The 25997-nt window shown below is 37.3% G+C and overlaps 1 protein-coding gene across 4 annotated transcripts in view; it reads right to left on the reverse strand.

The window, feature by feature from the left end:
• Positions 1-485: 485 nt before the first annotated feature.
• The window catches only part of ARID4A (AT-rich interaction domain 4A), a 62676-nt gene continuing 37164 nt past the window's right edge, over positions 486-25997 (reverse strand). For 3 of the 4 annotated variants that reach the window (XM_088839565.1, XM_088839564.1, XM_055436640.2), the window contains exons 16-24: positions 24509-24759; positions 21859-22056; positions 16985-17069; positions 15954-16155; positions 12767-13909; positions 12361-12465; positions 7243-7449; positions 6469-6615; positions 486-2247 (exon numbers count right to left, since the gene is read on the reverse strand). In XM_088839565.1, the coding sequence (XP_088695691.1) occupies positions 2144-2247; positions 6469-6615; positions 7243-7449; positions 12361-12465; positions 12767-13909; positions 15954-16155; positions 16985-17069; positions 21859-22056; positions 24509-24759 (2442 nt within the window). In that variant the 3' untranslated portion in view covers positions 486-2143. The remainder of the gene's footprint in view (positions 2248-6468; positions 6616-7242; positions 7450-12360; positions 12466-12766; positions 13910-15953; positions 16156-16984; positions 17070-21858; positions 22057-24508; positions 24760-25997) is intronic. The other variant, XM_088839566.1, reaches the window with a different exon arrangement.

A 25997-nucleotide genomic window follows, 5' to 3' on the forward strand; every position in this document is an offset into this window, starting at 1 on the left:
CTTTCCAGCCTGGCCCCAATAAAAGGATTTTAACAGTGTTCATGTACCCATTCAATGAATATATAATTTTGCTCTCTGGAGCAAGGTCTCAATACTTCATTACCAGATTTATATTGATTAGAAAGGACAATATTCAAGCTGATAAATCATTAAAATATCTAATGTATGAATGTAAGGTTGCCTCTTGGTTCCAACTGTATTAGAATGACACAGTTTTAATATTTTTATAATTAAGTACTAGAAATATTTAATTGTAGAGACTGAAGAATATATAGAATATATTGAATATGCTTTGTTTTGTGAAGTCTGATTTTCCAACTGTGAGTTACTGGCACTTAGGGAGAAAAAAAACAATCACTTAAATGAAAACTGAAAATATAAAGCCTATGTTTAAAACATGGCCTTTATTAATACTGCCCACTGAGCTCCATTTTTATTTTACATTGAAATATTTCTGCTTTGCAAAGAAAAGACAGAAAAGTGCATTTTACAAGAGTACTTTTTTGTTTTTAATTCTCTGCGAAAATGGAAGGAATCTGAATCACAAGTTCACAATATGGTAAAATGAAATTAAGAAACAATGATTTCAGTAATGCTATGCCAATCACTAGTGTTTGGCTCTGACTTTGTTCTTGTAAATCAGATCCTGATATACAGTCTAGAGCATCTAGGTTATTACTCTACAGCATATTAAACACAGAAAAGGAGGTTTAAAAAAAACCCCTTTCAATGTACAAACATGAATTTAAAAACTGATTTTAAAAAATCACCTTTTTACATAATGTATATGGCAAAAATGCTTTAAATACATGATTTTGGAAGAATTATTTACAAAATGTATCAGTCTGTGAAACAATTCACAAACAAAGCATACATAATTGCTTTACTTAGTTGTCGCATCTCAACTTTGGGAGATATAAATTTATTCGGCAGTATAGCAAACATAAAAACTGTGACGAAATATCTTAAGGGCAACCAAAAATTTGATCCTCAAAATGGTTTAAATACTAGGACTGCCAAAGTTTCTAAACAAGGACATACTTTAATGATCCAGATGCCCATTTATATAGTTCTACACTGTTTGAAGGACTGAGACAGACTCCCTTCAATACAGGCAAAGCCGCTGGATGCAACCTCCCGTAAAAGGGACAGCTGAGAGCTATTGTCATTTGAAGAGTGAATTAACCTAGAATTTTCTTTTTTTCAATTTTATTAATATTTTAAAAAATACATAAAAATACAACATCCAATGTCTGAATAAATATATTTAACAAGTTGCAAGATAATACCTTATTTTACACAAAATTTTCAGCTTTAGAAATCTTGTTAAATAACTTCATTGTTGTTATATATTTCATTTTTGTTTTTTTGTAACAAAATAAAAACTCTGAAATTACATAGAAAAAAGACAAAATATTTTTGTCAAGGGATAAGATAGTCCACTGAAAACTTATTCACAATTCCACTGTAAACATTAATAAACATTAAAATATTTGCATAATTGTGTGCTCAAAAGTCCTATAAAAAGTGGAAGACTTATTACAACTGTAGTTTTCAGTCAACTACACTTCCTTTCACAATTTATTTTGTCCCATTTACACCTTAAACCTGGGCACACTGCTGAACATATACTTTGGCAGTTCTAAATAGCAAGTGCTTCCACAAAAATAATAAAACCAACAACAACAATTAAAAAAAAACACAACATAAACCCCCTACTCACCAAGTGTTCAAATACATCTCAGTGAAAGTGCAGCAGTAACTATGTAGCTGGATAATATTTTGATGTTTATCATGTGCACTTGCTTGTCTATGATTTCTGTAACACCTGAAAGCTTTATTATACAATTTCAAATTTGCTAAGTGCCCTTTTTCTATCTTCACAAGAAAAAATGAAAAAAAAATTATAAAGGAAAAATTATGACAAATATGGCAGGCTGCCTAAACTTCAGTTACTAATCAGCTTATTTTTTGCAACAGAAAAAAAGAAAAGAGAAGGGAGTAGATACAATCCAGCCTTGAAAAGTGAACAGGATATACTTAGCAATGTCAAACCAGTTGAGTGCTTTCTGTGGTTGTGTTTCAGGGTTTGGGGATTTATGTCCATGGCAGCAAACTGCTGGGAAGGCAGAGAAAACGTTTATCACCTGCATTCTACAGCAAGTACGTTTTGTGGGGGAGATGATGAAGAGGGACTCATTCCAGTGTCTGATGAAGCAGATGACATGGAGGCTCCAGCATGAGACACTGTGGAATCAAACACGCTACATTAGACTGGAAAACTATCACACACAGATACCCAACCACTGGCAAATTAGAAATAAATTTAACATTATTCACTTCCATTATAGTCCTCTCAAATGGTGCATGAAGGAATGAACAGCAGCAAAAATTTTGTTTGGCTTAACTGAGTGCATCAGTCTCTAATCACTAAGTAACTGAGTTCAAAAAAGGCACCATAAAATATAAAGATGAGGTATAAACTCTTAAATTCCTACTTGAAAGATCCCTGAAAGAAAATCACCTTGTCCCCAAGTCAGAAACAAGATCAACCTAAGATAAGTTTTTACTGTAGCCAATTCCTGCCTTTCTCTGGGTTATAGGACCCTAAAAGAATTCCCTCATCCTAGAAAATTTCTTGTAACCAGCTAACCATTGGCTTCCTACCTTTATCCTGTCCCAATATACCTGATGGACACAAGACTCTCATAAGCAAAGAGCAATAATCTAGATCAGGTATCAGAATCATGGGATCAGGATGGAACTGTGGCTGAGTGACTAGAAAAAGTGCCCAAATGACTTTAACATAACGCTCCAGAAGCATGGATTAAAGAGCACTATTCTATGTATCAGCTGCTTTGCCATTTTTTAGTTTACAATTCTTTGCAGAGCTCTTTTGGCAATCTTTGCCCAATTATTCCTATTTTACTTGAAGTTTTAATTTTTATTTAGGTATACCTCCCTCAGTGTGTGTACTGTCAATATATTTAACTCAGTACTACAAATTCCAATATGTATGCTAGAAGTCACTCAATATCTCACTTTAATAACTTGTGTCACACACACACAAATTAAAAAATCAGAAAAGGGAAGAAGACCGTAAGAAAATTATATTCTTGGTTGTCTGAAACTTGTATGACCTTTAGGAAACTCAAAGCAATGGAAAGTTCTCTGAAGAAAGTTCCATTTGTTGATTTGTTCTTCTTGTGTTTAAAAATTCTGTAAAGACTTCTTGCTATTTAGTTTTTCAAGAAAAGGACAAACATGGAAAGTCAGTCTCTTTCCTTTTGCTCCACCATATTTCCAGGAATTGAGAACTGCTGGTCTTGGAGTCGAATGCTTCAAGACCACATATGATACAGGCCATTCTATCAGTAATTCATCCCTTAAGTGCCATAGATAGAGAACTTTTCTCGAGATGGGCAAGCCTATCTGGTAATTTACTTTTTTTTTTTTTCCTTAAAGGGACATCCCTCTTAGAGCCCTTCCCTACCGTTCTATCCTATTTCTGAAATAGTTGCTTTGTAGGCTTGCTATGCAGTAGTCATTCTAGGGCTTCCCTTCACCATTATCTTGAGATTTTCCTTATTGTTTTCCCATATGGGATTCCTTCTTTGCTGGATCTCATGTTATCTTCATAACTTGGCTTCTAGTTTTAATGTCACCATCGAGAAATCTGACAAGAGAAATCTGATGCTGTTCTGAGGCCCATCTTTTTGTATGTACCTTTATATGGTAAAGGGCTTCCCAGGTGGTGCTAGTGATAAAGAACCCACCTGCCAATGCAGGAGATGTATGAGACATGGGTTCAATCTCTGGGTTGGGAAGATCCCCTGGAGAAGGAAATGGCTACCCTCTCCAGTATTCTTGCCTGGAAAATCCCACGGGCAGAGGAGCCTGGTGGGCTACGGTTCCATAGGGTTGCAAAGAGTCAGACATGACTGAGAGAATAACACATGTATGGTAAGCTTTCAGAATCTTACCTTTATCCAAAGGGTTCTGAAATTTCACAGTTTGCTTTGGTGTGATTCCTGCCCACCACCCCCCCCCCCATTCTTTATAGAGGTCACAGCGAGTCCTTTCAATCTTCTAATCCATCGCCTTCAGTTCTGGAAATTTTTCTTAGGTCTTTGATGACAACTTCCTCCTATGTTTATTCAGTGCTCTCTTTCTAGAAATCCTATGATTCAGAGTTGGATCTCCCAGTCAGATACTTCTCTTATCCTCTATTATCTTTATTATCTTTTTTACTTTTTACTGATATTTCTCTAGCCTTGGTAGCTAATCCTTCTTTATATTTTTTATTCCTACTACCATATTTTTAAGAGATCCTTCATGTTCTCTGAATTTCATTAACAATCTCATATTCTGGCTTCATGAAGAAGGAAATGGCAACCCACTCCAGTATTCTTGCCTGGAGAATCCCATGGACAGAGGAGTCTGGTAGGCTACAGTCCATGGGATCACAAGAGTCAGATACAACTTAGCGACTAAACCACCACCACATTCATGTTTCAAGACTGCAGTATCCTTCCTGTAACTCTGGATATTAATTATAGTTGTTTTTATATGGCATGTTGTCCAAGTTCTTTTTTGTTCTCATTTTCTATTTTGGTTTCTGTCTTTATGTAGGGGCTTTCCTCAAACATCTGGTCTTCACTTCCATATTTAAGAGAAGGAGCATTAAGCAAATCGGAAGCTGTACATGAGGATGTCAGGCTTTTAATTGTTGGGCACTGCACACATAGTGATTGGCAAGGAACTTGCTTTTTGTTTCAGGAACCTCCAAACGCTGGTATCTCTGTTAGATCATTTATTTTGGACTGACCAGTTTCTTTAGAAGAATCTTTCAGTCTCCTTCCAGGAATGATCATAAGGTTAGTTACCAGCTTTCAGAGAGCTAAGATGAGATCTTTGTTTAGAAAAGGAATAGGAGTCTCATCATTCATTACTGGCAACTTTCACTCAAGCTCCCTCTTTTTGGTTTACCATTGAATACCTCTTAACCCTTACCTTCAGCTATGGTTGGTTTCCTGAGTCTGTCTATAAGCCTGTTGATCCCTTCCAGCCCCCAATAACTTAACCTCCTGGGTTTTTTTTTTTTGGCTAAAGCTAGGGGAAAGGTAATTTGTTTCACGGGGTGGGATGAAAGGATCCAATTTCTCCTTCCATTTCAACCAGTCTCCATTTTTCAGCCTCACACTTCACATTACCTTCAGAGCTGTTCTGGGGGGTGATATAGTATGAATTAGCTTCTCCTTGTTTTGTCCCACTACAAGGATAAACAAGCTTAGGTTTTTGGCATTCTCACGTGCTGGCATACTGCTGACATTTCTTGTTGGCCACAGTCAATCTGCTGTTCCATTCTCTTGTCCTTGTGCATATAGGGCTTTTAGTTTTCTTTATATTATTTTAGTGAGGCCTGGGCTTCAGGCTTGGGGTAGACATGAGCACGACAATGTTTAACTAAAGTCAATCCTATACATTTTTAAGGTTTAGCTTAGATGCTACTGTCTTTATGATTATATCAAAGTCATCTCTCCTTCCACCTATACTTGTGTTATCACTCTTAGGACTCTCAACACACAGTTCCACTGGACAGTAAGACTTTGAGATCGAGGTCTGTATCTCATTCATCTCTGTACTTTCACCACCTGAAAGAAGGCCTGGCATATGGTATATGTGCATTAGCGTTGTAGAGCTGAAGTATCTATGCTGTAGTTGCTTAGGAAATGACTAACGATCACAACAAGACAATCTCCCAGAGAAGAAGCCATATGCCTCTTCATTTTGGTGAACCCCATAATATATAATGCCTGTTAATTGGCAGTCAATAAAATTGTTGAACAGTGAGAGATATTCAGAGGAAGTAGGCTCTTCTTGAGAACCCACCACATTTAGTAAAATCACACATTTTGTAAAACAGCTCATAGTCCCTTTCAAAAGTCTCATTCTGGACTTCCCTGGTGGAGCAGTGGATTAGAGTCCACCTGCCAATGAAGGGGACACAGGTTGGGTTCAACCCTGGTCTGGGAAGATTCCACATGCCACAGAGCAGTGAAGCCCACGCACCAGAATTACTGAGCCCGTGAGCTGCGACTACGGAAGCCCATGTGCCCTAGAGCCTGTGCTCCACCAGAAAAGCCACCAAACTAAGAAGCCTGCACATCGCGATGAACAGTAGTCCCCACTCATGGAAATCAGAGAAAGCACACACAAAGCAAAGAAGACCCAGAAGAGCCAAAAAATAAACATAAATACTTTTTTGAAAAACATTAAAAAACCAAAAGCAAAAGTCTCATTCTGACTAATTCAGTTGTTGACTCATTTCAACAGCAACAAAGAAGAAAACCTAGGAATCTAAAAATAATTTATATAATATATTCAAAAAGTGACAAACCTAAATCTTCTAAAGTGATACGGTATATATTTGAAAAATAGAGGGAAGAAACATTATAATCAAATTACCTTCTCTGTCTTTCTTTTTTAATCTTTTTCTCCTCCTGTCTATGGTTGCAACTTCAGACTTCAAAGACATGTAATATTTTCTGATTTCCTGTAGTTTTTCTTGGAGAAAAGAGATTCTCTCTGTACTGCTCATATTATCTAATTCATCTAAAAAGCAAAGAAACAGTTACTTTGGATTTAAAAATAATTCTATAAGAAAAAAAGATGGCAGTTCAAAAATTTGACTCATAAATCAACAAAAGCTTTAGTTTACTAAAACCTAATAGTACACTAAATAAGGTTCTATAAAAAGAGAAGACATTAAATTCATGAATAAGATTTCTATATACATCCCAAATTTTCTTAACTAAACATATATTACTTAATGATATATCACTGAAATGATCAGAGAAGCACAAGAAAATATCCAACATACAGCATCTCTGATCTATAATTGTAGCTGTTCACCCATATAGTCTTTGTATTGATGTTTTAATTATTTCCAATTGTCAGTACAAGAAAGGATGTTTAAGTTTCATCAATCTGTATAAATCATACATGTCTCATTTCATAACTAGAGAGCTTTCTCCAGTCTGTATTTATTAAGTTAACATATAAGACAGAGATTCTTTCATTTATGATAATAAGTAATGATTATTGATAAGGCAATATTTAGGATACCTAAATAAATTAATTTGCTAATTATTATTCCTTGTTTTGACATTTTAACATATCACTTTTGACATTTGACATATCACTTTGTGATATACATTCAGTTTTCTATAAGCATCTTACTGAGTTGAAAGCTCCACTTATATGTCCGAGGGGATGAATTTGGATGTTTTTCTTTCTGTTTATCTTTTTCTCCATCTTTGATGTGAGGGGATATCCTTGCAGGGGACCGTGCAAGCTTCTGTGGCTTAGATACACTAAGATGCTTTACTGGGGTACATTTACTTGAATTGTCTAGGACAGGAAGATCTTCACTATCACTGCTTTGTCCTGTAAGAAGAAAAAGTTAACTCAGATTATAAATGATAAAAACTTTAAAAATGCAACAGACACCCAGCAATTACACTTTTTGGTATCCTAAAGAAACAAATACACAAAAGTGCTAAGTTTTATAACAATAAAAAGATGGAAATAACCTAAATACTCACCAAAAGGGAAATGGCTAAGAATTATATATTACTATTATTTTTCAGTTGCTAAGTCGTGTCTGATTATTTGCAACCCCATGAACTACAGCATGCCAGGCTTTCCTGTCCTTCACCATCTCCTAGAGCTTGTTCAAACTCACGCCCATTTAGTTGGTGATACCATCCAACCATCTCATCCTCTGTCACCCCCTTCTCTTTTTGCCTTCAATCTTCCCCTGATGCTGGGGAAGGGTCTGGCATTAGGGTCTTTTCCAATGAGTCAGCTCTTCACATCAGGTGGCTAAAGTATTGGAGCTTTAGCTTCAGCAGCAGTCTTTTCAAACAAATATTCAGGGTTGATTTCCTTTAGGACTGACTGGTTTTATCTCTTTGCTGTCCAGGGGACTCTCAACAGTCTTCTCCACACCACAGTTCAAAAGCATCAATTCTTCCACACTCTGCTTTCTTTATGGTTCAACTCTCACATTCATACATGACTAATGGAAAAACCATAGCTTTGACTAGACAGACCTTTATCAGCAAAGTGATGTCTCTGATTTTTAATATGCTTTCTAGGTTGGTCATATAGCTTTTCTTCCAAGGAGCAAGCGTCTTTTAATTTCATAGCTGCAGTCACCATCTGCAGTGATTTTAGAGCCTGGAAAAATAAAATCTGCCACTGTTTCCACATTTTCCCCATCTATTTGCCATAAAATGATAGGACCGGATGGCAGGATCTTAGTTTTATGAATAGTGAGTTTTAAAGCAGCCTTTTCACCTTCCTCTTTCACCTTCATCAAGAGGCTCTTTAGGTCCTCTTTGCTCTCTGCCATTAGAGTGGTATTATCTGCATATCTGAGGTTGTTGGTACTTCTCCTGGCAATCCTGATTCCAGCTTTTGCTTCATCCAGCCCGGCATTTCACATGATGTACTCTGCATATAAGTTAAATAAGCAGGGTGACAGTATACAGCCTTGACGTACTCCTTTTCCAATTTGGAACCAGTCTGTTGTTCCATGTCCAGTTCTAACTGTTGCTTCTTGACCTGCATACAGGTTTCTCAGGAGGCAGGTAAGGTAGTCTGGTATTCCCATCTCTTTTAGAACAAAAATGACCAAATATCCAAAATAGATTATGAAATGATAAAGTTAAAAAAAACAATAAGCATAGTATTGCCCTATATATGTTTAAAACAAAACATAATAACAACCCAAAAGGGGACCAACCCAAATTATATATATGAAGAAGCATAAAATAAACACCCAGCTGTTAACGTGTATAATAAAATGTAAGCAGATACTTGGTTGCAGTCTGTATCCCTCCTCACCAAATCTGCACTGAGAAAGATGCTTTTAGTTTTCATTTAATAACAAATTAGAATTTTCTCTCAACTTTTCTGCTTTATTTCAAAGTTGACACCCTACTTCCACCATATTTACTCTCAAAATCCAACTTTGCCTTCTTCTAAAAAGGCAAAGTTGTGGGTTACACACCAAATTTCCCAGTCCCTTCCCTACTGTTTCTGTCCCTTTGGCACTTTTTCAGCCTCAAAAAGAAAAGACTTAATTCTGGGCAAACTACTATAATCTCTTCAGCTATACTCTTGAAACCATTTATTCTCAGTTCCTCTGAAACACGCCAATGTCCTTTTATCTTTTCGTCTTCTTTCAGAGTCTACAAACATGCTTAAAGCTTTCCCACCCCTTAAAGACAGAAGGAGGGAAGGAGAGGAAAACCTCCCCCTTTGGCTGTACCTCTTTCCTTCTCTTTAGGGTCAAATTTCAAGAAAGAGAAATTCTTTGTTATCTTGATTTCCATAGCTTCTAATCCATCTCCTTCCCATGCTCTTATTAGGGCCCCTAACACTATTCACCAACTTCAGTGAATACATTTTAATCCCACATGAATATTCTCTTGCATTTGAACCATCTTTCCTATTCAAACCAACAACTGTTTACTGATTTTCATTTATCTTTAATCTGCTTCTATTCTCCTCTTCCTGGCCCATTTAAAGGGATATGCCACATAATTCCACTCCTGGTCCTTTTTTCTCATTTTACAACTCTCATAGCAGCTTTATCATCTTGTAATCCTTCAACAACTATCTTCTAAAACCAAACTCTTTTTGAAGCTCCAGAGCCTTATTTCCCTAATACTTGGTACCTCTAATACAACATTCCCTAAATTACTCTTCCAACAATCTGCTGCTACTCCTATATGCCATATGTTAGTTAACCAGTTCCTCATATCTTACTACTAATAATTGAGTCCTAGTGATTTTATCGGAGAAGGCAATGGCAAGCCACTCCAGTACTCTTGCCTAGAAAATCCCATGGATGGAGGAGCCTGGTAGGCTGCAGTCCATGGGGTTGCTAAGGGTAGGACACGACTGAGCGACTTCACTTTCACTTTTCACTTTCACACATTGGAGAAGGAAATGGCAACCCACTCCAGTGTTCTTGCCTGGAGAATCCCAGGGATGGGGTAGCCTGGTGGGCTTCCGTCATGGGGTCACACAGAGTCGGACACGACTGAAGTGACTTAGCAGCAGCAGTGATTTCATGGGCTTCCCTGTTGGCTTAAATGGTAAAGAAGCTGCCCGCAATGGAGACCCGGGTTCGATCTTGCGTCAGGAAGATCCCCTGGAGAAAGAAATGGCTACACACTCCAGTATTCTTGGGTTTCCCATGTGACACTGGTGGTAAACAACCTGCCTACCAATGCAAGAGACATAAGAGGCACAGGTTCGATCCCTGTGTTGGGAAGATCCCCTGAGGAGGAAATGGCAGCCCGCTCCAGTATTCTTGCCTGGAGAATCGCATGGACAGAGGAGCGTGGGGTCACAAAGAGTTGGACAAGACTGAAGCGACTTAGCGCACACACACAGTGATTTTATGTCCTAATTCTCTTCATTCATTCCTTCTTTCACTGCCTCAGTTAAGCCAAAGATTCTTTCCAAAAAGAAAAACTGATCATCTCCTTTCTTTTTCACTTTTTAAACTTTTTACTTTGAGGCAATTTTCAAACTTACAAAAAAGATGAAGAATGGTTACTAAAAAATGTTTTTCTGCCATTTGAGGATAACTTGCCCTGCCATATTTGAGCACCTTATAGTGTTTATGTCTTACAAATGAGAACATTCTCCTTGTTTTAGTTATCCACAAATTAGCCAAAACTTAGCAGTTTAAAACTACAAATGTTTAGTATCTCACATGGTTTCTGAGTGTCGGAATCTGGGAGCATCTTGGCTCTGTGGCCTGGCTCAGGGAATCTTGTGGGGTTGTAGCCAAGCTTTTAGGCCAGGCTCTGGTCTCTGAAGACCTGACTGGAGCTGAATGATATGCTCCAGGATGGCTCACTCACATGGCTGTTAGTGAGCATCAGGAAGCCTCAGTTCTTGCTGGCTGTAGGAAGGATATGCTTCGTTCCTCACCACGTGGGCCACTCCATGCACTGCATGACTGTCCTCCCAACATGGCAGCTAACTTTCCCCAGAGCAACTGATCCAGAGGAAAGCATAGAGGAATCTGTTGTGCCTCTTATGAGCTTCAAGTCATACTCTATCACGTCCACTCTATTTTACTAGTTAAAAGAAAGTGACTCAATACAGCCCATACTCAAGAGGAAGGAACTGGGCTTTGCCTCTTGAAGAGAAGCATATCAACACATTTGTGGATGTGTTTTTAAATCCACCACACTCCTAAACAACCAGATATATCACCGTCATCTAATCCTCAGACTCCACACAAGTATCTCTAGTTTGACCTAATAATGTTCTTTATACCAATAGTATCCAGGTGAGAATTATATACCTCATTTAGTTGTCACATAAATCTCCTTCAATCTGGAATGGTTCCTCTTTGACTTTCATGACCTTGAGAATTTTTTAAATTATAGGCCAATTATTCTACAGAGTATCCTTCAGTTTGAATTTGCTGATGGGTCCTCATGATTACAGTGAGGTTATACATCTTTGACAGGAATATTATAGATGTGCACTACACTCTTCATGGTGCATCCTATCAGGTGGTACATGACTTCACATGATCCCATTAGTGGTGGTGTTCATTTTGACTAAGGTAATGTCTGCCCATGCATCCACTGTAAACTTATTCATTTTCCCTTTGTAATTCCTGCTATCTTTCTAGTCTCATCTCCTATCACTCTTTCTCTATACTCTATACCTGTCTTGTTCAGCCATTAGCCATATCTGGTTACTGAGTATTTGAAATATGGTTCAAAGGATTTTTTTTGAAATGCCCTTTGTCTTAAATAAATTATATGCTCCTTCCTTGGAATATGTATCTACCGTAATCTAGTATTTCCATTTCAGACTTGTATGAAGGCATGTTTTGGATAAAATTATAATTTGTCAAAATCAACCATGTTTTTTCCTACTATATCCCATGACTTAATTTTATTCTTTATTGTACATACATCTGTTTTTCAGATGTATTTGAAAAACATAAGAATGTTTTTCAAATTCTATTTGTTTTATTCTATTCTTATGTTATTTTTTTCAAGATTTCCAAACATATTCCTCTAATATTAAACTGCATTACATAAGAAATGCAATAAGCATAAAAAATAACCACAGCTATCTCAGCTCTAAATAAAATGGACAAGCAAATTTTCAGATGAAAAACTAATGGAAAAATTGCTACTTTTCAGAACAGAACAAACCAAATTTAGTTTTAAGTTGACACAGATGATCAGGCCAAAAACTGCTGTAAGTACTAACACCATACTAAAGCCAGTGTTGCAAAGCACCAACCTGCTCCATTCTTTTCATTTTTGGCTACAGCACTTGTTCGCTTTGGGGTTCGCTTCTGCTTTTTTGCCAATAATCCACTAATTCCATCACTTGGCCTCTTCTGACCTGAAATAAGTGGAAAAACAGAATTAGAAAAAAAAATCAAGAGCAAGTATGTTCATTCACCTGCCTACATGAATTCCCATGTATATGTTTTTTTAAAAAGGGTGGGGTAGAGGGGGAGTGGGGGAAGGAAGGAAAAAGAGAAGAAACACAGGAGCGGAGGAAGGGAAAAAGAGAAGGAAGGAGGGAGGGTCAGAAGAAGGAAGGGAAGAAGGGTACTTAACAGATCAAAGCCCTGAAACTCTTAGCATACTAATTTTGAATTTTAACATAAAGACTGATTTTCTCCCTAGGAAGTCCTTACCCTTCTCTCTGCTCTCTCTTTCTTGAACAATTATACCACAGGTACCAGAAGGAACACTGGCTTCAAATCCATTTGCTGATTCCCTCTCACAGAGACCTTCTTGAGATTCTTCAGCAATACTATCAACTTCAATAGTTATGTCACTCTCACTTTTTATGCTTCGAGACTCATCTTGGCTGAGAGTAAGTGGTGAAGCTACTGAAAAGTTATGCTGTACTACAGGAGGTAGGGCAGGTGGAATAGAAACAAGAGAGTTAGATTCAGAGCTTTCAACTACTACGTCCTCAATGCTGGTTTTATCCTTTTCATCCAAATCATCCAAATCTACTTCATGGCAAACCAAGGTTTCTGGCCCAATCAGAGGCATTGCATCCTCTTCTTCCTTTAGTGGAGTATTTACAGTTTCTTCTGCTGGACCATCAAATTTTTCATTAGTCAATTCTTGAACGCATTGGTTTGGCTCTGCTATTAATGATGGCATTCCTTCATTTTCTATTTCAAAGTGTTGTTCAAAATTTAAGTTTTTCACTCCCTCAGATGCAGTGCAATCACTGGTCCTTTCTTGAGATATGCTAGATATGCTATTTGTCATTTCCATTCCGTTCTCAATTCTTATTCTTTTCTCTGGTGATGACTGTCCCAGTATCTTTCGTTTCAATTTTTTTTCTTTCGCACATTGGTCAATTTCATCTTCAGTAGCAGAAGAAAAGTTTTTACTGTCTAACGAAGAAAATTCTAGACTCTGAGCATCTATATGAGGTTCAGTTCCTGTTTCATCCTGGCTAAATGATGAAATTTTTATAATTTCTAAAGAAAGATCTTTTGTCTTGCTTCGTCTTCCCTTTCCTTTAGGAGATTTTTCTGATTCTTTCTTAACTTCTTCTTGCTCCACTTTATTTCCTAAAATCTGTACTATTTGTTCATTCTCTCCAACTTCTAACTTTAAGGTTTCTAAAGGCTGCATTTGAGTCCTATCGTTTTCTTTTAATATATGTGGAGCAGTCTTTGGATTTTCTTCATCTAGCTTATCATCATTTAAATTTTCATTTTTTTCTAATTCTTCTTTAATATCAGGAGAAAGTTCTTCATTCATCAAATTCTTTTCTAAAAGGTCTTCTGTTTCACTATCAGATGAACAGGAGTCTGCAAGAGAAAATATTACACAAGTTTCTACTTAATTACCAATGTAATTTCTAATAAAAATTCTGCCAAAGACAAAACTCTTAATCATGTACCTCTGAATACCTCCTTGTAGAAATTTCTCATATAAAATAAACCATATATTTGTGCCAAAAATGGGGGAGGGGAGATCGCAAATAAAACTCCATGTGAAAATATATTACACAGAAAAATATTACTGTCTCAATGCTGTAAAAGAGCTCTTTTCCAATTTTTACTAGTATCATATTTAGGCTACAGTAACCCTTAGAAAAATCAAAGGACTAGTACTAAAATATGAAGTTAACATATGAAGTGATTTGAGAGGGTACTGATTAAAATCTGGAATGCCCATTTTATGTCCTTAGAAAGGAGTATGACATTCTACTTAATTCTGAAAAGATGTATAAAAATGAGAAGTTTGAATTCTCAAAAATGTAAATATTCCTCTGATTAAGAGAAAGTAATGGAAAAACAGTGGAAACAGTGTCAGACTTTATTTTTTGGGGCTCCAAAATCACTGCAGATGCTGATTGCAGCCATGAAATTAAAAGACGCTTGCTCCTTGGAAGGAAAGTTATGACCAACCTTGATAGTATATTAAAAAGCAGAGACATTACTTTGCCAACCAAGGTCCGTCTAGTCAAGGCTATGGTTTTTCCCGTGGTCATGTATGGATGTGAGAGTTGGACTGTGAAGAAGGCTGATCGCCAAAGAATCGATGCTTTTGAACTGTGGTGTTGGAGAAGACTCTTGAGAGTCCCTTATACTGCAAGGAGATCCAATCAGTCCATTCTAAAGGAGATCAATCCTGGATGTTCATTGGAGGGACTGATGCTAAAGCTGAAACTGCAATACTTTGGCCACCTCATGGGGACGACGGAGAATGAGATGGCTGGATGGCATCACCGACTCTGTGGACATGGGTTTGAGTGTACTCCGGGAGTTGGTGATGGACAGGGAGGACTGGCGTGCTGTGATTCATGGGGTCGCGGAGAGTTGGACATGACTGAGCGACTGAACTGAACTGAACTGAATAGGCCAGTTACCTTTCTGCAAAGGAAACCCTTCTCCTTAAGTCAGAGAATTTTTTAAATAATAAATAATGTTATAATAATGATATAGAAGTTGTAAAATACAAAAATTCTGCCCACATGGTGCTCATATTCTAAAGTGCAAAACCACAAGGTTAAATGTACTTTTTAAGTGAAAAGGTATAGTTTTATTTTGTGGTTTTATCATATACAGAATTTAGAATTTTGTCTCATGTTTTTTAAAAAGGTAGTTCTTTTATGAAGCAGTTTAGCAAGAAAATGTGCAAATTTGTAGGCTGTACATGGGCATGCCTCTAAGAGCATTTTCAACTTTGTGGAAATCTTGCATTTGTGTATTATGTCAGCCTTCCAGCAGATGGCAGTAAAGAGGAGGAAAGATGCCCTTTCTAACTTGCACAAAAGCTCCACATGGTGGATTCATGGCAATCCTGTGGTTCATAAAAGTTTTCAAGGGAGGAAAATTCTTATATGAACATTTTCTGTATTTAATATTTCTTAAATTACATAGAAAAATATACAAAAATAGAAAAGTTGGAAAAAAGGTAAAAGCAGAATAAAATATGTTCACTTATATTCATCACAAAACATGTGTCTACCACTTTGGTTTGTGCTCTCTTAGAAAAACAGTCTCAGCATCATTCAAAGATCCTAGGTGAACAGCAGTTGATTACAGGAGACACCAGTGCATGCTTTGTAGGACAGGGCGGCATACTGGCTTGTCAACCCATGCTCTATTTAAAAAATATTCCTCTGATATTGACAAGAAAAGGTATTCCTAATTAAAGTAAAACATCACTGAATTTTAAATAAATAGGGTACAGAAAAATAAACATTTTGTTCAAATCAAATTTTGTAATTTAAGTCATGTATTAAAAACCTAGATGACTTCCTATGACTCTCTCACACAACTGGTTTTATTATTTATATGATTGATTTTTTTTTAAAAAAAACCAATGATCCTCAAAATTGAGCACCTTCCATTCCATTTGACAGAGGTGAGCTGTCTGGCATATTGCTTCGAGCACTTCTGGTACCTGATTTTCCGTCACTGTTTGCAGTCTTAGACAAACCATATGGCATGTTAGACGAAAGAGTAGATTTTAAAGGAGGTCGTCCCCGTTTTGACTTCTGCCTCTCCTCATCCCTCTTTTCATCCTTTTCACTGTCTTCTTTGTTCTAGGTTACAACAATAAAATGTATGAGAAATAGTACCTTTATGAAAAATAAATAACTCTACTTTTCCAAGGAAAACTGTAACTCTAAAAAGATTAGTTATATCAACTCCTACTCTGTAGTTATGGAAAAATTAAATAGTTATTCTAATGTTTTGTACTTATATGAGTATGATGTTCTACAAATTCAACATGGTAACAGTAACACTGCAGTTATATTGTGAAGGTCAGAGTCAGCACATAAGAGAGCTATATACTACTCAGCTCTCCCCTTGTCTCGTACTATTTCCTGAGGAAAATAAAGATGTCATCATCTCTACAGCAAAGGCTGAAAATTAAGGGTGTCGATGAGGATACAACATATAGCCAATGTATGCTTTAAAACTAGTATTAGCTTCCAGAATTTAAAAATCAGATTTTACTTTTTAAAAAATACACTTGTCTTGAGAGAAAAAAAAAAATCTAAAATCTGGCAAGCCTGAGTCTGCATCCCACAGCAGAGTGGTTAGTTCCATCCTCTCTAGATGAGGGACATGAGCTCTTCTTTGTCACTCTCAGTCCTACTTTACCACTTTTCCAGAGAACCTCATAAGCCTTTGCATTCGAAGCCTGTGCCCTAGGGGAAGCTGGTTTTTACCTTTCCTGTAATAGTGTGGAAATGTGTTCACATTTTTTACTTTTTAGCTTCTGGGATGTAAGGGGAAAAGTCACAATTACTTTGAAAGACTCAAAATGATTATATGAGAAAACAAGTTTTATAAAAAACACAGTATTAATACAATATGAACAATTCCTGTTATCTGTCTAAAAGGATATAGCACCTGTATACATACTTTAGCTTTTTTCTTCTGTTTTTTCTTTGGTCCACCTTTGTCCAATGGCCAGATTATCCTGTCAGCCTTTACCCATTCATCATACCTTAAAATAAAGAATATATTTTAAAATTCACAAGAATACCTTATTTGAAATGTATTCACCAAGTACAAACAACAGTGAGATAGACCGAAGAGCGTTAAGTTCTAGTGTTGACAGAAATGTGAAGGGCACAGGTGCTAATTTGCTGGTAATATGTGTGCCAGGTGCTGTACCAGGTGTTTTGTGTACCTGCCACCAATAGGGCACAGCTAGAGAATTTCTCAGGGCAAACAGATTTAGGAGGGAGAGTAGAGTAGGCAAACTAAATAGATTCAAGGCTGTTTGAATTGCCTTTTTTCCCACAACACCCACTAATCTGAGCTTAATTAAATAAGCTGATTCTGCACTGGAATTCATTCTAGTAACCAAATAATGCAAAACAAGTGAGATAAATTCACACTTGTAGTACGATGAGTTCTAGATTATTTTATGAAGTCCCTTTCAACTCTTTTCCTCCCGGAACTCTCTCTAGCCTCCAGTATTTCTAATAAAAATTTTATTCTGAACTGTACACCTCTAAAACTGAAATTTCTTTTAGAGGTATTTTAAGTTTATTCTGAAAACTCATCTTCCCCTTTCCCATAATACTGACATAACTTCTAGATTTTAATAAGCTAGTCCAAGTTACTCAGAGAAGGCAATGGCAAGCCACTCCAGTACTCTTGCCTAGAAAATCGCATGGATGGAGGAGCCTGGTGGGCTGCAGTCCATGGGGTTGCTATTAGTCGGACACGACTGAGCGACTTCACTTTCACTTTCACACATTGGAGAAGGAAATGGCAACCTACTCCAGTGTTCTTGCCTGGAGAATCCCAGGGACGGGGGAGCCTGGTGGGCTGCCGTCTATGGGGTTGCACAGAGTCGGACACGACTTAAGTGACTTAGCAGCAGCAGCAACTTAGTAGTCCAAGTTACTAATCAGGGGCAAATAAGAAATTAAACCTCCTAGAACTAAATAACAGCTTTTACATTATATAAGTATGTATTTATAGAGCTATCTATAATTTATGTGTTTAATGTACATTTACAGGTATTTACAGAAATGAGCCAAAATCTAAAATCTGAACATTTGAACTAAAAACAAAAAAGGAAAGAAAAAAACTACAGGCAGTCCTTGCTTTGAACTGCTCCCTGGTGATGCAAACCACACCTTCACTTTGTAACCCAATCACCGTTAACCTATGCAAAAGAAGGACACTGTTCCAATAGGCACAAGTTCAGCTGACACAGTACCATGACTCTACACTATGGTTTAAACATGATCTCATGCATTATCCCAGTATCTAGCAGGGAGGAGCCTGGTAGGCTGCAGTCCAGAGGGTGGCTAAGAGTCGGACACGACTGAGCGACTTCACTTTCACTTTCATGAATTGGAGAAGGAAATGGCAACCTACTCCAGTGTTCTTGCCTGGAGAATCCCAGGGATGGGGGAGCCTGGTGTGCTGCCATCTATGGGGTTGCGCAGAGTCGGACACGACTGAGATGACTTAGCAGCAGCAGCAGCACAGTGGAAGGCCAATGAAAAACTATTAACCATGTGAATTCCAGCTAGGTAACCAGTTAGGAAGATAATCAGTTAGAACGAACATGATCATATAATAAAATGACTGTTAAGAAGAGTCATACAGTAAAAAATTAAAGAGATAAAAAGAGAAGGACGCCAGGAGAGGGATATTCTAGAAAACAGAACAGACACACTGATGGTAAGTAAAAGCAGATGGCTGTGAAGTAGACTCTGAGGAAAAAAGAAGGCTACACTGGGCTGCACGTGCAAAGCAGGGAGGTTTGTTAAGGTTGTCAAGTGTGGTCTTTATCCCTGAATTCAATACATACAAAACTACTGAGAGATGGACAAGAAAGTTTGTTTTTAGTGTTGGCAGAAATGTGAAGGGTACAGGAGCTGATATGAGAAAAAAAAAAAAATTTTTAAGTTTTTTAATTTTTACTTTTAAAATTATTTAATTGGAGACTAATTACTTTACAATATTGTGGTGGTTTTTGCCATAGAGCAACATGAATCAGTCACGGTGTACATGTGTCCCCCCATACCGAACCCCCCTCCCACCTCCTTTCCCATCCCATCCCTTTGGCTTGTCCCAGTGCCACCAGCTTTGAGTACCCTGTTTCATGCATCGAACTTGGACTGGTCATCTATTTCACATATGGTAAGGTTGGGGGCGGGAGGAGAAGGGGACGACCGAGAATGAGATGGCTGGATGGCATCACCGACTCATGGACATGAGTTTGAGTGAACTCCGGGAGTTGGTGATGGATAGGGAGGCCTGGCGTACTGTGATTCATGGGGTCGCGGAGAGTAAGACACGACTGAGTGACTGAACTGAACTGAACTGAACTGAATGTACATGTTTCAATGCTATTCTCTCAAATCATCCCATCCTTACCTTCTCCCAGAGTCCAAAAGTCTGTTCTTTACATCTGTGTCTTTTTTGCTGTCCTGCATATAGGATCATTGTTACCATCTTTCTAAATTCCATATGTATGTGTTAATATAAGGTATTGGTGTTTTTCTTTCTGACTTACTTCACTCTGTGTAATAGGCTCCAGCTTCATCCATCTCATTAGAACTGACTCAAATGCATTCTTTTTAATAGCTGAGTAATAGTTCATTGTGTATTTGTACCACAACTTCTTATCCATTCGTCTGCTGATGAACATCTAGGTTGCTTCCATGTCCTAGCTATTGTAAAGTGCTGCGATGAACACTGGGGTACATGGGAAACATTCGGGTTTCCTTGGTGTGTATGCCCAGCAGTGGGATTGCTGGATCGTACGGCAGTTCTATTTCCAGTTTTTAAAGGAATCTCCACACTGTTCTTCATAGTGGCTGTACTAGTTTACATTCCCGCCAAGAGTGTAAGAGGTTCCCTTTTCTCCACACCCTCTCCAGCATTTACTGTTTTTAGACTGTCTGAGAGCAGCCATTCTGACTAGAGTGAGATGGTACCTCACTGTGGGTTTGATTTGCAAGAAATTTTAAAGTTTTATATGCTATTCATTCAATCTTTTGAATGATGTGAGAGAACAGAAGCCAAACACACCCCCACTAAAGAAAACAGTTAATATTTGCTGAGCACTTAACTAACTGCCAGGCACTAACTATATACACTTTCATGTTAATATAGATAATTAGCACTACTTCTCACAAAATCCCTGTAAAGTAAATTCTCTGTATTTCCCAACTCAGAGATGAGGGAACTGAGTATGTAGGGAAATTCTGGAACATCTGGGCTCTAAGCAACTACAGGGCCAGCAGATACAGTGAACAGACAAGACTTCCTAAAGAACAGAGAGAAAAGTAATCCCTGACATCCAGCGACTGGCCTGGTACTATTAGCTGGGCCTTGCTGTTACTATAGAGCTGTCCTGGCCCTCACAGCTAGGGCTGTGTTCTCCTGTTGCACATAAACAATTTCACAGAAAATCAACATCAGACAGGTCTGTTCCGTGACCATGATGGATCAAGACAAAAACAAGACCACTTCCTAGTTGTGTCTCAACACAAAAAAACCAGGAACATTGTCTAAGCCACAAAAATGACCAAACATCCTTTACACTCTGAGTGACCACTACTGCTTTACCAGTGATAGCATTGTGGTGGTGGTGGTGAGGGGGATGGTTTAGTCATTAAATTGTGTCCAAGTCTTGCAACCCCCATGGACTATAACCCGCCAGGCTCCTGTGTCCATGATTTTCCAGACAAGAATACTGGAGTGGGTTGCCATTTCCTTCTCCAGGGGATCTTCCTGGCCCTGGGATCAAACCTGCATCTCCTGTATCTCCTGCACTTCTGATGGATTCTTTACCCATTGAGCCATTGGGGGGAAGTCCAAAGATAGCATTAACCTTGGTCTAGTCTTCCCTTCTTCAATGGCAAGCCACTCCAGTACTCTTGCCTAGAAAATCCCATGGATGGAGGAGCCTGGTAGGCTGCAGTCCGTGGGGTCGCTAAGGGTCGGACACGACTGAGCGACTTCACTTTCACTTTTCACTTTCACACATTGGAGAAGGAAATGGCAACCCACTCCAGTGTTCTTGCCTGGAGAATCCCAGGGACGGGGGAGCCTGGTGGGCTTCCGTCAATGGGGTCACACAGAGTCGGACACGACTGAAGTGACTTAGCAGCAGCAGCAGTCTTCCCTTCTTACAGGTAAGATTAAGATAACCAATCAGAATTATCCCCTGCTTCTTGACAGCATCCAGTCTAGAGCAAAACCCCATTTCCTAAACCCTCCCAAAATCACCTAACAGAAGCTCAGAACTAAGTCTTATTTAACATTCTTATTTATTAAGTTTCCAATTCAGACCTATTATAGTGCTTGATACAGGCTTGATTTCTGATAAATTTAATAAACAAGTAAACAAGCAAAACCACCTGCAATGTTGGGAACGATGGGTCTAGCTCCCTAAAGGATGTTTCCACAGACTCCTGAGCTGTTGCTACTCCCAAAAGTGGCACCCTGAGCTTTCATGACCCACCCTCTAACTGACATGCCATGTGGTTAGATGTCCACTAAGTTAGGTGTCCTCCCTCACTGCAAATGAGTAGCAAACCCAGCTTGTTCAGATACAGATGAGATCCTGGTGATCTTTGGCTGGAAGTATTGACATGGAAAGTAAAATAGTAGGAATGTTAGAAGTCTTGGAAAATTCAGGTACAAGGTGTGCTTTGTAAGTGCATATATACTATTTGCTTTAGTTCTTCAAAACATTAAAAATGATCTTTCTGAACCAAAAACGAATTTCAAAATAAGAAAATACATTTCTTGCTTACCTGACATTCCATCCATAGTAATGTACCAAGTATAAAATTTCTCCATCATCAATTTCAGTGCTTTTAATACTGGCTTCATAGATTTTCTGCGTTTTCCCTCGTCCATATTTTACTTTCACTTTGGTGCCTGTTAGGCAGGGTTCTGTGTCTTCCTCATCTTCCTCCCCTTCAGAATCACATTTGCTTTCAGTTTCTTCCCTGCAGTAAGTTATAACATTGATAATGCTACTGATAACTTAATGGAAAACAAAGTAATATATGCTAAAAGAATCCAACATGGAGAAGAGTCACAACCTAATTATTACCTTCATAACATGTCAGTGGAGGAGGAGAAGAAGGAGGAGAAGGAGAAGATTTTCATAGACTACTTAGTAAGGAACTGATTTATTATGAAAAGGTGCACTGTACCAAAAGTAAATCCGTATTTCTTAAAGGCAAGTCAGTCATCACAGTTAATGGTGATGTGGAATCAAATAAATCACTTTTGATAAAGCAAAATTAGAACAACATGCTTTGAAGAAGTCTTTAGGATTCAAGTGCCACCTTATATGTGAAAATGACCTAAAGATAGTTTTTAACTTTCTACAACTGAAATGTCTTAAGTCTATCTGACTACTACTTTTTGCTCAATTCAGAGTGGTTCTTAACCCAGACTTTTTGGTGGGAAAAATAATGAACAAGGGCTAACTACCTTAACTAGTTTATATTTTAAAAATTTCCCCACCCTCACCTAGAAACAATAGACATCTGGGTATGAGGTCACTTGTTATCACTGTGGGATAGCACAGGAAGAACAAAGGTTTTGCATATCTTACATTGGTTTCTATTTGTTTTTACACATCTCCCATCAGTTTTTGTTTTGATAATCATATATAAAGGAGATTCACATAGGGAGGTCCGAATATTTTTAATACTTTTAAACAAACATTCTTTATTATAGCCCAGCAAAAATTCAGAAGAGATTTGCATCAAAGATCATTCTAGTGTCACAAGAGTTTTAAAAACCTTAAGAGGAGGTACTATGTTCTGTCATAAACATAGAGCATTATTTTAGGGACCACTGGGGGACCCAACATGAAGAAACTTTGACAACTCATTAGCAGTGGGAATGTTTTCTTTACAAGGGCACCTTCCAATTATATTCTGATAAGGTAATTTCAAAACACCATGAAAAACTACTTAAAACAGAAGTCTCTATAGATTAAAAAAAAAAGTATATTTTTACGATTCCTGCTATTAAATGAGAATACTATTTGTATATTCAGTTTTATTTAATAAAAGGAAACATTATCCTTCATATTCAACTTTATGTTGAAACTTTATGTCTCTAAAATAAATATTCCATTTACATATCAATTATAAAGGCTTTTTAAAGCACATGGTGTGTATGTGTATATATATATGCATATATATACATGGTGTGTATTACACAGATACTATAAAACATATGCATTTTGATGCTTATTTTTAACAAATCTTCAACTATAGTTAGGCCTTACTTTTTAAGTAGTCTACCTTTCCTTATTAAATTTACTGTCCAAATATTTGAATTACTACACTCGTATTATTATACTCAATTCTAATTATTTCCTCCTACTTTCCCTAATCCTAATCATATTTCACTACAGAACTTTCTTTATTCACTATTCTAGTCCACATGGGACTGTGAATGCTCCTGTACCTATTTATGCTGAATCATAAAATTACCTCTCCCACTCACCAATCATTACTATTTTTGCAGTTATTTTTTCAACGGTTAATTTTCAGACGGGTGTCAGCCACTAGTTGGAAACAGCAGGCCACTTTTCCCAATTTTGCCTAGTAACTCAAATTTCTAGAAAATTTAGCACTGAAAAATAACTGTGGAGGAGAGCTTATACACAAGTAAGTGTGTTATGCTGTTGCTGAGTTAAAATTCATTTTTTAGTAGTGTCTAAAAATTAGTAAATCCATTTGACAACAAAGAAATGGCCAATAAACATAGTTGGACATTACCATGATCTAGCTGGACTGCCTAATCTCTGGTTATTTTTAAGTCAATTCAGTCCATACGTGTATAATGCATGAAAAAAAAAACAAAACAGTTTTCACTCAACAGCAAACAGGATGAACATTAAAAAGCCAAAATTTAATGTGATGTGGGGCAAGAATGAATTTTCCAAACTACAATCAGGGGTGCATGCCACTTATTCTAATACAATAACTCGGAAAAGAAAACTGTCTTAGATAAAGCTAACACACAGAAACATCTGCTAGTACTGTGCACCCATGTGTTTGTTAGCTTTCCCACATTGTACCTTTTTTAAAATGGAATTTTTGCTGTCGCTGTTTCCTCTTGTCCACTTCCTCCATTTTTCTCCAGCTCCCTTCCCTGCTGTCAACTGCAGGACCTTTCTTTTGACTGGGTGGCGCAGCCTTCTTTGAGGCCACTGTTTAGGGCACAAGTGCTATTAAAATGGTGCGACCAGTATATTCTCCAATTCCGAAAGGCGATACACATCATCTTCACAATGTGTCTCACCTTCATCAGACAAGAGGAATGGAAGTCCCAATAAGAAAACATTCCCTCAAACCTGAACCTCTAAGCAGGAACAGAGCACTGCTGTACCCCAGACAGGTGTTTCTGGAGAACAAACATAAGATAATGTACCTCTCTTGGCTTTTCTCTTCCTCTTCCTCTGAGTCTTTGTCAGAATCCTCCTGCTTTCTAATTTTCTTCTCCTTTTGCTTTGGTGTATTTTTTCTCCCCAGTAGTAGTTCGTTTTCCTTCTTCTCTGCAGTTTCATAGTCGTCATCTACATCCTTATTTTCTGTATCATTATCTCTTAATTTGTCTTCTGTTTTTTCTTCTTCAATTTCCTTTTTAATAGAATTTGCATCTCGAGCAATTCTCCTTCGTCCCTAGTAAAGAGGATGAAAACTTTAAAGTAACTATCACTACAAAGGGGAAAAAAACATAGAAAAATGTTATCTTTTTCTTAAACCATCATGGCAATGACTAGTCTTCTTTCTAGCTTGATACTAATAACCTGTCAACTCCTGTGTACTTTTTGCTTCCTCTCAAAGTAAAAAAAAAAAAAAATCAACCCATGTAAATTACTTATGTCCAAATCTATTATGTCCACTGGCTACATACTACATAAAAAATAAAAATCTTCTCCTGTGTTCACTATATTATTTTATCTCATTTTAATATTTCTTGACTACAATAAAAGTTTTTAAAGAATTATCTGTCCATGATATAAGTTAATAATAAGAAAAATAAATCAGTCCCTTAAGTTTCTAGAAGTTCTTTCATCTCTAACTCTATTGTTTACTAAGATAAAATTTACATTATCATTGTATTTCAATGTGATTACATTTTATTACATTTTAAAAGAACTGAATTGTATTAATGGCCAAAAAGTGAGCTGATTTCTTTGAATCTGGAGAGCTCACTAGGCCAGCATCAACTTGTTACAACCTCAGCAGCTGTTTTCCAGTCTCTTGCTGCATGCTCAACTGACCGGGAAACTGTTGAGCCATTTCATTATCTTGTAAATTCTCCTTCCAGTCAACTTCTGCACACTGGCAGAATTTCCCCCATACTTGAAATAAAGTGAAGATTAAAGGAAAAAAAAGAGCCAACGACTTTGGGAGCACTAGAATATTTTACAGTTATTATCTCAGTATAACAAATGTTTTGCCTAGTTCCTGACTATGTATTATTTATCAACAGTAGGGGAAATAAAAAAGAACTTAAATTTAAGTTGCATGAGGGCAGGGTCTTTGTCTTACACACTTCTATAACATCAGATTTAAACAGTGCCTGGCACATGGGCAGGTACTCTTTTAAGAATTTGTAGGTAAATGAATGAAAGCATCTGTTATCCATAAAATTTTAAATTTATATAACTTGTACCTTTGTCCCAGAAATCTCATTTTTAGAAGTCTGTATTCAGATAAATAAGGAGGACATTTTTACAAGTCTCTATATTTAGATAAATTTGGAGGACATTTTTACAAGTATATTTATTGCAGTACTTTCTATAATCACAGACAATTGGAGAAAATCTTGAGGAAGGTAAATTTATGGTACATCCATACTATGCAATATTCTGCAGACGTTTTACATAAGATGAGGAAGCTCTTTACGTAAT

The sequence above is a fragment of the Moschus berezovskii genome, chromosome 9, assembly GCF_049115385.1.
Source record: "Moschus berezovskii isolate FMDL1 chromosome 9, NW_MosBer_1.0, whole genome shotgun sequence".
NCBI lineage: Eukaryota > Metazoa > Chordata > Mammalia > Artiodactyla > Moschidae > Moschus > Moschus berezovskii.